This window comes from Mandrillus leucophaeus, unplaced genomic scaffold, assembly GCF_000951045.1.
Source record: "Mandrillus leucophaeus isolate KB7577 unplaced genomic scaffold, Mleu.le_1.0 Scaffold143, whole genome shotgun sequence".
NCBI lineage: Eukaryota > Metazoa > Chordata > Mammalia > Primates > Cercopithecidae > Mandrillus > Mandrillus leucophaeus.
Window position 1 is genome coordinate 3,923,215 of NW_012101399.1, and position 11,287 is coordinate 3,934,501.

At 42.2% G+C, this 11,287-nt stretch overlaps 1 protein-coding gene across 1 annotated transcript in view; it reads left to right on the top strand.

Annotated features, from left to right (window-relative positions):
• The window catches only part of TMEM194B (transmembrane protein 194B), a 27,407-nt gene continuing 16,120 nt past the window's right edge, over nucleotides 1–11,287 (top strand). Inside the window, exons 1-2 of the mRNA XM_011974226.1 lie at nucleotides 1–494; nucleotides 9,068–9,183. Of these exons, the coding sequence (XP_011829616.1) occupies nucleotides 9,178–9,183 (6 nt within the window). The 5' untranslated portion in view covers nucleotides 1–494; nucleotides 9,068–9,177. The remainder of the gene's footprint in view (nucleotides 495–9,067; nucleotides 9,184–11,287) is intronic.

Here is an 11,287-nt window from a genome sequence, read left to right on the forward strand (position 1 = left end):
CGACTGCCCCGAGGGCGCGCCTTTTGGCCCGGGTGGCACCGCGAGGCCGATCCGGGTGGGCGCTCCCTTTTCTCCCTTTGGGGTCTCCCGGGCAGGCCCTGTCCGCCCTTCCTGTCTTCTTGGGCTTCTTTGGTCTCTCTCTTGGCAATTGGACATTTTGTAATTTTAGAACTAGAAACCGTGCGATCCAGTCGCCCGATTCCCTCGTTTTACAGAAGCAACTGAAACTCAGAGAGGTTTTGATTTGCTCAAGGTGACACAGCTTGTCACTGGCACAGCTGACCGTAGTCTCCAGACTTTCAGCACAAGGCCTTTTGTACAGTACATCAATGCGTGTTGAAATCCTTGTTATTTCGCTATCTCGCATTCCTTTGATCTCAAGAGTAGAGAAGGTAACAGCTTCAGCTTCAGAATCGCAGCGAAAATTCTCCTGCCACTGACTGGCTGTTGTGACCTTGAGCGAGTAAACATAACGGGTCCCACGTGAGCCGCGGGTAATGAGACCTCACAAGGTTCTTGTGGTGGTGGTGTTCACAGTGCCTGGCGCACAGGAAGCAAGAACTGGTAGCGGCTGCTAGCGTTAGGGGCTCGCCACGGAGTGGGCTCAAGATGCTGGCACACTGGGGAAGGATCTGGGAAGGACACCTGGGGAAGTCAGAAACCCAGAGTTCCAACTCCAGACCTGCCGCTAACTTACCATGAGCTTCACATTTCTGTTTCTTTTTTTTTTCCCTCATAAAATCTTTTAAAAGATTTCCTGGATGCACTCTCTACCAACTTCTCTTCCTTGCTTTGGCTACCCTGGTTTCAAGGGAGGCTGCCAAGTGTATTCTTTTAGCTGGGCATGGCCCTCCTCCAGTTATACTGCTGTTTTTTATCTAAGGATGAATGAGAGACTGGATGTTGATGAGGTCATTATCAGATTCTGCCACAGCTCCCAACTGAGGGAATCTTGCCGTAAGTTATATGTTGGGGAACTGTTGGATTCCGGTTTTCATCGAAGAGAAATTTTTTGAGTGTTCATTATGTGCTAGGCAGTGTTATACGTGCTTTAGCTGCGGTATCTATCATATTTAATACCCATAGAAGCCCTATGGGGGAAGGCACCATTTTATACCCATTTTTCAGATGAGAAAACAAAGGCTTGGTAGTAAGAAATACAACAATTTTATGCCAGTGAAAAATTAAAACACAAATCTTTCTAAGCAGGAAGGTTTCTGGGCATGGCAACAGCGAGAAAATTAGAAGTAGCCTTAGACCAGCACCCAGCACCTTGGATTGTAGACCGCTCATTACCTTCAGCCACAACTTGTGGTAGAACATTGGTCCAGGCACAGTCTTTATGAACCGTAGTTTTCTCTTGAGTAAAATGAAGATGTTTTTTACTGAAGAGTTTCCAGTATTTTCCTCACCTCAGTAAACCTGGTGTTTTTGAAGTTTTTGTTACCGCATTTAGTGTAATAGTAACAGCTTGCTTCTTTGCTTTGTTAATCAAAGACACGCATAAATACTTATTGGAGCTTCTGTTCTGCCTGAGACAGGTAGGATGCCCACTGACCTGATAAAACTAGTCCACAGCTAAGAAGAATGGCAACTTCTGTAGCCTTACAGGGATGCCCGCCATTCCAGTAGGCTTTCCAATACGGACTGTGAAGCGCCCAGTATCTGGTAATGTGCCAGTGACACTGTGTTGGCAGCCCTGGATTAGACTAGGCTTAAGAACCATTGCTGCTCTCTAAAAGTCTATGGTTTCATGAGGACCCTGAGAGGAAACAGCTGGTACTTCGTTTAAGCGAGGGGCTTGGATTAGGTGATACTTAAGGTACCTTCCTGTTCTAAAATTTTGTCTTGAATAACACACTCTTCAATGGAATGGGGAACATTCAGACAAACACCAGCTTTCTGTAACTATTTGGAGGAAAGTCAGAGACAGTTGACACTGAGAGGAAGAGAAACTTCAAGAGGTTCAGCCAGTTAGTAAGGTCCCTAGAAACCATGTGTTGTCCTGAGATGAAGTTCAGGCCCTGGCGGTGGCTTTCCAGGCTTAAATTATGGTAACAGTCCATTTGAAATCACAGCTTTCAAATTCATCTGTGAAGATTTGGGCTTAAAGTCAAAGACCTGAGTGTGCATTAGTATGTACTAATTCCAGTTTCATTCTCACATTCTTGGAGAAATAAAAAGATGAATATTCAGGTAAAAAAAAACTGAGGTTAAGAGAATAGTTACCTTTATCACTTTGATGCCTCATGTTAACTCCTTTGAAAATATGAATTTACAAAAAACAAATAGAAAAATCCTGAGTCCATTTGACTTCTCACAAGTTAAGACTTGTTCGTTTTTTTGCTTTTCACGTTTCCTACTCTTCTCCCTCCCCTTCCTTGCTCCCAAAGAAAAACAGTTATAGGGAAAATGGAGAAATTTGTCATATAATGTAGTGTTTATATTATGATTCCGTTCTAGTTTCATCTGAAGATATTTTTTTTTCCCCCATATGAGGGCCATGTCAGTTTTCAGGAGGAACATTGGTGAGATATTTTTATGTTGGGAGTTAGGTTCTGCTAAGATTTAAGGTGTTTGTGCTTTTTATTTTTAGCATATTCTGTAAGTAGGTTTAAGTACTACCTGCTCTTTTCTGATGTTTTGACTGAGGTTTTTTTGTTTTTTGTTTTTTTCTGTGTATATGACTCAACTCTTTAACTTAAACATATACTTACATTTAGGAAAACTAATACACGACAAAAGTACTACAAAGAAGATAATTTTAATTAAAGTAGGTGATATGTAGCTGTCCCTTTTTTATATTAGATATGTAATTCTAAAATTAGGTTAATTGAATATTTATAAATTGAGTGGTATTTAAAGTGAACTAAGGAATCTTATCTCATTGGTTAAGGGAACCCCTGACTTTCTGAATCCTTTGGTAATGTAAATAATTAATGCCTCCTGTAGCATCTTAGTGATTTGGGCACAACTATCCAGAAATATACTGTTCTCTAAAAGTCAGTATAATTGAAAGGATTAAGGGAGCCTGCTGAGGATTGCAAGAAGTTAAGGAAAATGATGCCCTTCCAGGCTTAGAAACCTGTCTTTCCATAGTAAGGATGGCATTCAGGGTCGATCCCACAGATACTCCTCAGTCCTTCGGAGTTGAGGCAAACCTGGGATAGCCTACAATCCCAGATCTTTCTCCTGATCTGATTCAGGCTTGAGGAAGTGATTACCTAGGTTATGGAGCACCTTCCAGGGTACGGACATATTAAATACCTCAGCCTCAAGTAGAAGCAGTAGCTTTCCCTAGGCAGGTATTGTTCCCTTTTTACCAAATGAATGATTATTGTTAGATTTTTAAAAATTCCTAGAAATTCTGTTTCATTTCCTGGATTGCATGGTAAGGGGATTGTTGTTTTTGTTCTAATTTTTAAATGTATATTTACTTATTTTTGAGATTGGATTATGAGACTGGCCAATTTTTGCGTTTTTGGTAAAGACAGGGTTTCACCATGTTGCCCAGGCTGATCTCAAATTCCTGGGCTCAAGTGATCCACCTGCCTTGGCCTCCCAAAGTGCTGGGATTACAGGCATGAGCCACAGCGCCTGGCCTGTTGTTGTTTTGATACATTTGAGTTTGCCTACATCTGCTACCAGCAGGTTCTATCCTAGTAGAATTAACCAGCAATAACTGGGGCCTCATGAATAAATGAAACCCGCAGACATGTAGGCAGCTTCATAGCCTTCAGTGTCAGGGCGTACTCAGCGATAGAGTTCAAATAAATAGTCAAACTGACTCTGTTTCCTATTTCTGCTGGACATGATTGAAACTGAGAATTGAAGTGGCTCTAGAAGAAGATTGCTAAAGGGAAGAGAGACCTAAGAAAGCCTCTATAATCAAAGATTGGAAGATCTGTTCTCTCTAGGAAGGCGATGGGCCAGCTGTGATAACAGTCTTGTGACAATCACTGTCTTTTGCCTAGTCCAATTAGCCCATGGCTTAATGAACTGACTTGAAGCTAGGCTTGTGGCTTCTTATGGCTGAATTTCTGGTCCCTTACATATTTAGGAATTCCTATGTGGGTTGAGACTCATTCACCTCGGGAGAGAGGTGATAAGAAAAAAGGGCAGCCAGAGGACATGATGAAGCACTGCCACCTTGTCTGCGAAGTCTCATGGATTGTGTAAATTCCACATCAGCTTCACCTCAAAAGCCAGAGGCCACTGTGGAGAATTCGAGGGAAAACACTGTTTGCAACATGCTTTTACTAGCGTGTCTATAGGTATGAACAGTCAGGACAATGTCCTTCCTTCTATGCTGTCTTTAATCTGGTTGAAGACTGAGGGGAAATACAGAACAAGTTCTTTTCTTCTAACTGGCAGATCCCTTACACAGAATACACTGATGTATCATATATGAGTCAAATAAAAGAAGCTTAATCCCACCTATTCTTTCTGCCCTCCTCTATCCAGTGAGGGACAAGAAGGTGGTCCCCAGCCCAGAGGATGTCAAGGGTTACAGTACTCAACCCTCTAGCTATGGATGTATTGACCATGGGGTAGGGTAAGGGGGAAGTTCAGCCTGTGGCTTCCAGACTGGCCCTCATGCTTTGTGGGTTCTGTAGATGGGATGGCAATGGCACAGACTGGCAAGGGCATCCTACTACGTCAGGTGGTTCCAAGGGAGGGCCAGAGTGCACGTCCTTTTATGGTGCTGACTAGCCCTGACCAGGCTCTTACAAAGATTGGCTGGACTTCCATTGGTAGGCCACATATGCCCAAATAACCCAGTAGTCCTCTTGAACCACAAGATACACACAAAAGACAAATATTTAAGTTCTGGGGGTTACAGTAATAAACATGCAATGTCCCTGACTTCGTGGAGAGACAGAGTATAAGCTAATAAATACATATGTAATACGAAGAAAGAAGAAAGCGGGTGGAAGTGGTTGGGGTGTGTTTGTTTAGATAGTGGGGTCAAAGAAGGCCTTTATAAGAAGGTAGCATTTGATAGAATACATCAGTGGTTGGAAGGCACGAGCTCTGCCAAGATCTGGGAGAAGAAGGTTGCAGACCGAGGAAACTTTACGTGGGGGTTGGCTGGCATCTTGAGGACAGGAGGGCCAGGTGTGGCTGGAGCAGCCGGGCTGGGAGGGAAAATGGAGGAGGGAAGGTCATAGAGGCACTCAGGTCCCTGGAAGGGAGGGGGATTTTATTAATGGTGTAAAGGAAAGCCATTGGAGGGTTTTAAGCAGGTAAATGATGTGTTCCCATTCGTGTTTTTGTTTGCTTGTTTGTTTGTTTTTGGTTTTGTTGCTTTTTTTTTGAGACAGGGTCTCACTCAGTCGCCCAGGCTGGAGTGCAGTGACGCGATTTCAGCTCACTGCAGCCTTGCCTCCCAGGTTCAAGCGAGATTACAGGCATGAGCCAATGTACCTGGGCCCCATTCATGTTTTTAAAAAGATCTATTTGCTAATTGAAGAGTAGGTTGTAGAGGAAAATGTGGTGGTGGGGGGCAATTCTGGAAGCAGGGAGACCAGCTGGATAGAAGGCTATTACAATCATCCTAGTGCAAGAGGAATGTGGCTTGGGTAAGAGAGAAGCATTTACTCCTGTGTTGAAACCGCAGTATACAATATACTTAAATTGCACCATCTTGCTCTTAAGAGCTCCAGATTTGGAATGATTTAGGAGACAGTCTTAGGACCAAGTGGAAAGAACCTTATTTTAAGAGAGCATTTGATTGCAAAACTCAGGCCCCACCAAAAGGCTGTTTCCTCAGACCATTAACAAAAGTGAACTGTTCTGTGGGAGCTGATTTAGCCCTTGAAGTAGCAGCACTCTCTAGGAGAAGAATTGCAGTGAGGGGCCCTTGGAGGCACCCACAAGAAAAGCCCCTCTAGCATCGAGCACATGGGTGGTAAAGAAAGACCTGTCTGGAAGTAAACATTCCTATCGTAGTTTGGGCTGCTGCTTCTGTGTCCCTGAGACTTCATGCTCTTCACCTGCCCTGCTGGAATGCACTCCCTTTCCAATGATGGGTAGGAATCCCTTTTATTTGAGGACTCCCAGTATAAAGTTCTCAACTCTAGCCGTGCTCAGAGACCCCCTGGGAGGCTGTGCAAAGGCAGAACATGGTAAGGTGAATCCAGAGACCTGCTCCCCCAACCTCTGCTGCTCACTAGCTGGGAGCATTTAATGTGTTCTCATGTCTTCTCATTGCAGTTGCTCAGGGTCTTCCAGGTTATATACTACATTCCTTGACATTCATATTTTTTATAGGTAGCTGCCAGCCCTTTGATATCCCTGGGACTGCACCTCCCCCTATGCTGCCCTTGGCCAGAAGTCATTTGCTTCTCAGATATATCAAAAAATGTGCCTCAGCATTGGTTGCTTTGTGTGCTCATAGCCTTGGTTGTGAATTCTCCTTTTGGCTCTTGTGCATGGAAACAGCATGCAAGAGCACATTTTTCATTTTTAGTATCCTGTGTTTAACAGAGAGCCTCTAGAACAGCGGTCTTCAACCTTTTAGCAACAGGGACCAGTTTCGTGGAAGACAATTTTTCCACGGGATAGGAGTAGGGTAGGGGGTGGTGTGGGGATGAAACTGTTCCACCCCAGATCATCAGGCATTAGATTCTCATAACAGGCATGCAGCCTAGATCCGTAGCATGTTCAGTTCACTGTAGGGTTCATGCTGCTGTGAGAATCTCATGCCACTGCTGATCTGACAGGAGGTGGAGCTCAGGTGGCAGTGATCACTCGCCTCGCCCACCACTCACCTCCTGCAGCCCTGTTCCTAACAGACCATGGAGTGGTCTTGGTCCTTGGCCCCAGGGTTGGGGACCCTTGCTCTGGAGGTTCCTTCTTGTGGTCAACCTGGATTCTTGTATTTGCATCTTGGACTCTCAAATTCTGCAAATTTTTTGATATATTTAGAAACATATGCATTTCATCATAATGTGAAGAGTAAAGATGATTTGACTGTCACAGTTGAATACACTGGGTCCTTGTGTAATTTTGCTGCTTCGTGTGGCCACTGGAGAACCCTCCCTTTTATAGAGTTGTGTTTTGGGAGATGGCGAGCATTCCCAGGATCCTTTCCCAAGTCTGTCTTCACTTTTCTCCAAGTTAATGCTAAGGATATTTCAGGCCAGGACCAGGGACTTGTCTGAGCATATTCAGTGTTATTCCCTACATGGATGTGATTGTTTACTAGTTGTTACTGGTTACTTAGTCCTTCCCCAACTTTGGTGTAGCAAGTTGTTTTAGCTTCATTTCAGGTTTTTCAGGAGAAACAACTGAGCACACTCTCCTTAAAGGAGTCAGGGGTTGGGTGTAAAACCCATATCTGTGTGTACCCATAAGTGTTCCTTGTTCCTGTTTCCTGTTGGACAGATGTGGAGGTGACACTCTATCTTGAATCCAGAAGAACTTACGACTTTCATTTCACTTCATTTCAAATCCAAATACAGCAACGGCCACAGAAGAAAATGAACATCATTACTTTCTAGTTTTCTTGTGGCATTTACATTAACCCTCTGTAACACAGAGGGTTAATATATATATCTCTCTCTCTCAGTTGAGTTGTATTATATTATATATTATATATAACATACATATATATTTAGGTATCTACATCTGTCTTCAGCCAAATTTCTCCTCGCTGGAGATGTGAAGATCTGTCCATCTTCACAGAATCCCACCAATGAAAACTCAGTATATCCAAAATTGAACTCACCACCACTTCCCTGTACAAACTTGCTTTTTCTCTAGTATTTCTTGTCTGAGTAAAGGGCCTCACTATCTCTCCACTTACCAGAAACCTTTACATCATCTTCTTGTTTTCCTTGATAAAATGAATCTGTAAAGCCTGTTGATTTCATTTCCTAATCTGTTATTTCTCCCACCTCTCTTAGTCCATTTCTTGTTTAGATTGCTTCAGTGGCCTCCTTAGTGGTTCTTCTGCTTTCAATCTCTTCTTTAATATTGCACACTACCTACAGAATGTTCTTTCTAAAATACAAATGCATTTCTGTCACTTCCTTATTGAGCTGGTATTCCCTGTTTGTTGCTGTAGGTCTATTCTCAGTCCTTCTTTTCTCCGCTTGGTGCCTGGAAGCTAACCTCTATGGACTGCATTATATGGGCTTCTTTGCTGTCTGTCTTCCTGTTGGGTTTGGCTGATTCAGGGCACTGAGGGGACAGCGGGAGAGACAGGTTGAGGTACCCATACCTTCACCCTGCATTCCACGGGAGTCCTGGCAGTGACTGCATTCCTTTAGACTACTGTCCTCCTAGTTCCAATGACTCTAGTAACATGGGATCCTCCTTGCCATTTTGGAACTTGGGCTGCTGAAAGCTTCCTGCTGTTGTTGGTGCCTGAGAACTTCATAGTGCCTTATTATTAGTGCCTTAAGCTTGTCCATATCTTTACTGAACTATTTTCAGTTAAATCCTTTTGAGTGTCAATGGTTTCTTGCTGAGACTGATACTTATCTAAAATCCTCCAGTGCTCTGCTTTCAAGATGGAGTCCACATGGTATAGTAGTAGTCATGGTTTACCACTCCAGCTACAGGTGTTCAAATGTCTTCTTGTATCCCTGTACCTTCCATCCATGCTCCCTCACCAATATAAAAATCCAATATCTCTAAACTGAATTAATTCCATAATTTATCTCATCTTCATGATTCTGTACACACTTGCTGGTCCTGTCCACCCCCACTCCCACCTCCTAATTTTTGTCTTATTGCCTCTACCTCGCCCTTCAGCCCTTTACTCATATTTTTGTCTTTTCTGGGAAAGTGCCCATAATTCTGTCTTCTGCTTCAGAATTGAAGAAGTACTTGTTCTCTGTGCTCTTATAGTGCCCTCCAATGTCATAAATATTGAGCTATAGTATTTTCTGTCTGTCTCCTCCTTGGTTGGAAAGACTGAAGGACTATAATTATATAGGAGAATTTATTGGTCATAGAACGTTAAAACTGCTACTGTTACCTCCCTGAAAACTTTTTTTAAAAGAAGATTCTTGGCAATTAAACAGTTAGAAAATGTATTCCATTTTCCATCTTTCAGTTCCTAGGTGTAAAGCTTTGAAGGAAAAAGATTTAATTAGAACATCTGAGTCAGACTGTTACTGCTACAATCAAAATTCCCAAGTGGAGTGGAAATACATATGGTCGACTATGCAGGTAAGGGCCTACTTTTAAATCATGTCTTAGGGACAGAGAATTACCATGTTCTAGGGACAGGAAATGTACCATTCCAGGAATAGAAAGTATTTTTGGTATGACCCAGGTCTGTGTATCACTATGAGAGCTGACTTGAGGATCACACACAGTGGTTCAATGGGTGAGCAGTGTGAGAAGAGGACACTAACTCCTTCATACTCTCCCTCAGCCCCTCCCAAGCCACTCCCAATGAATATACTATCTAAATGTATGCAGCATATCTGCTGTTCAGGCAGTCTAAAGACAACATGTTCCTCCTACTTTCCAAAATTGCTATCCAAAGCCCCTCCAAATAGAAATTCTGGAATAACCACTGATCCCAAATATGGCCAAGATAGCAGTTGCTCTCAATTGCCTAGTACTTTCTTTCATTCAGCATTTAACAAATATTTATTGAGTACGTATTAAGTGCCAGGAACTATTTCTGGGCTCCTAGGATACATCAATGAACAAAACAGATCCCTGCCATTGTGGATATTTACATTATCTAGGATGGGGAATAGTAAACAATAAATGTAATAGAGATTAAAATGGTAAAACTAGTAAGTACTATGAAAAAAGAAAATGTAGAGTAATATCAATGGGATGAGAGAAGTGGGAGCAAATTGGCCAGGGTAGTTCTCATTGAGAAGGTAACATTTGAGAAAGATTTCAGTGGAGTGAGTTACCCAAGAAGGTACTGGGGGGAAGGGTGTTCAAGGCTGAGAGAATAGCTGGAACATTGTATCAGCAAGCATTTGATGTCCATTGATGCCATTGCTGATAATATGCACTACTTTGATCACATGGTTAAGGTAGTGTTTGTCAGGTTCTTCCACTAAAATTAGTATTTTCTTCCCTTTAATGAATATTTTGAGGTGATAATTTGAGACTGTGTTGATAACCTCTTCCTCATCAAACTTTCTTCCCTTAGTTTATCATTCATTGATGATGCTTTACTGAATCAATAATCATGATGATGTTTATCAAATGTTGATTTTTCTATATCCATTCTTTTTTTTTTTTTTTTTTTTTTTTTTGAGACTGGGACTCACTCCAGTTGCCCAAACTGAAGTGCATTGGTGCGATCTTGGTTCACTGCAGCCTCAACCTCCCGGGCTCAGGTGATTCTCCCACCTCAGCCTCTCAAGTAGCTGGGAGTACTTGAAAGGTGTGCACTGCCACACCTGGCCTTTTTTTTTTTTTGTAGTTTTAGTAGAGACGGGGTTTTGCCATGTTGCCCATGAGTCTACTGAACTGCTGGACTCAAGCGATCTGCCTGCCTCAGCCTCCCAGAGTGCTGGGATTATAGGCGCAAGCCGCTGTGCCTGACATCATTATTCCATTTACATTCATTGGCATTCTACTATAAGGAAGAGATTTTCCTCCTCCCATTTATTTATATCCATGTAGTCTCACACATTGCCAGTTATTTCAGGAAACTACAATCCATTACTCTCATTATTTATTTTGATACTCAAATTGTCCTGGATTTAACCAGTCAGAGCCCCTTCAACTAGCTCCTGTGTCCTTCTGCACGTGCCTAGCATTTTTGAGCACTACTTTACTTTCTAACAAACAAGATGTTCTAGACTTGTGTAATATCATAGACTCAGCTCTGGAATCATACATTTTTTCCAAGGAACAGTCAACATTAGGTGTGTTCATTGCATATCGTCATGTGTGTACACACACATACACACCCATACACCTGCACATACATCTGTATCTACCTATTAGAAACTGTGAGTTCTGAGATCTCCAATACCACAGGATTCTTGCTAGTTTTCCAGTTTTCGTATTTGTAATTCCCTTCTCTGATAATGAGAAACTTGATTCCCGTTTCCTCAAATATATTTATTTATTTGCCTAATCCCAGAATACACTAAAAGTAGTTTCAGAATTGCAAAGTCACACCATTGCAAAACACAAACCTAATAACAGGAGTTCAATATTTATTTATAGTGTTATCTAGATGTGTATAAGAGACAGGTTATACTATTCATTCAAAATATAGTTTGTTTTTATTTGTTTCAATTTCAGGGTTTTCACCCATCCTGGTCAATTTTATCATTTTTATTTTTAT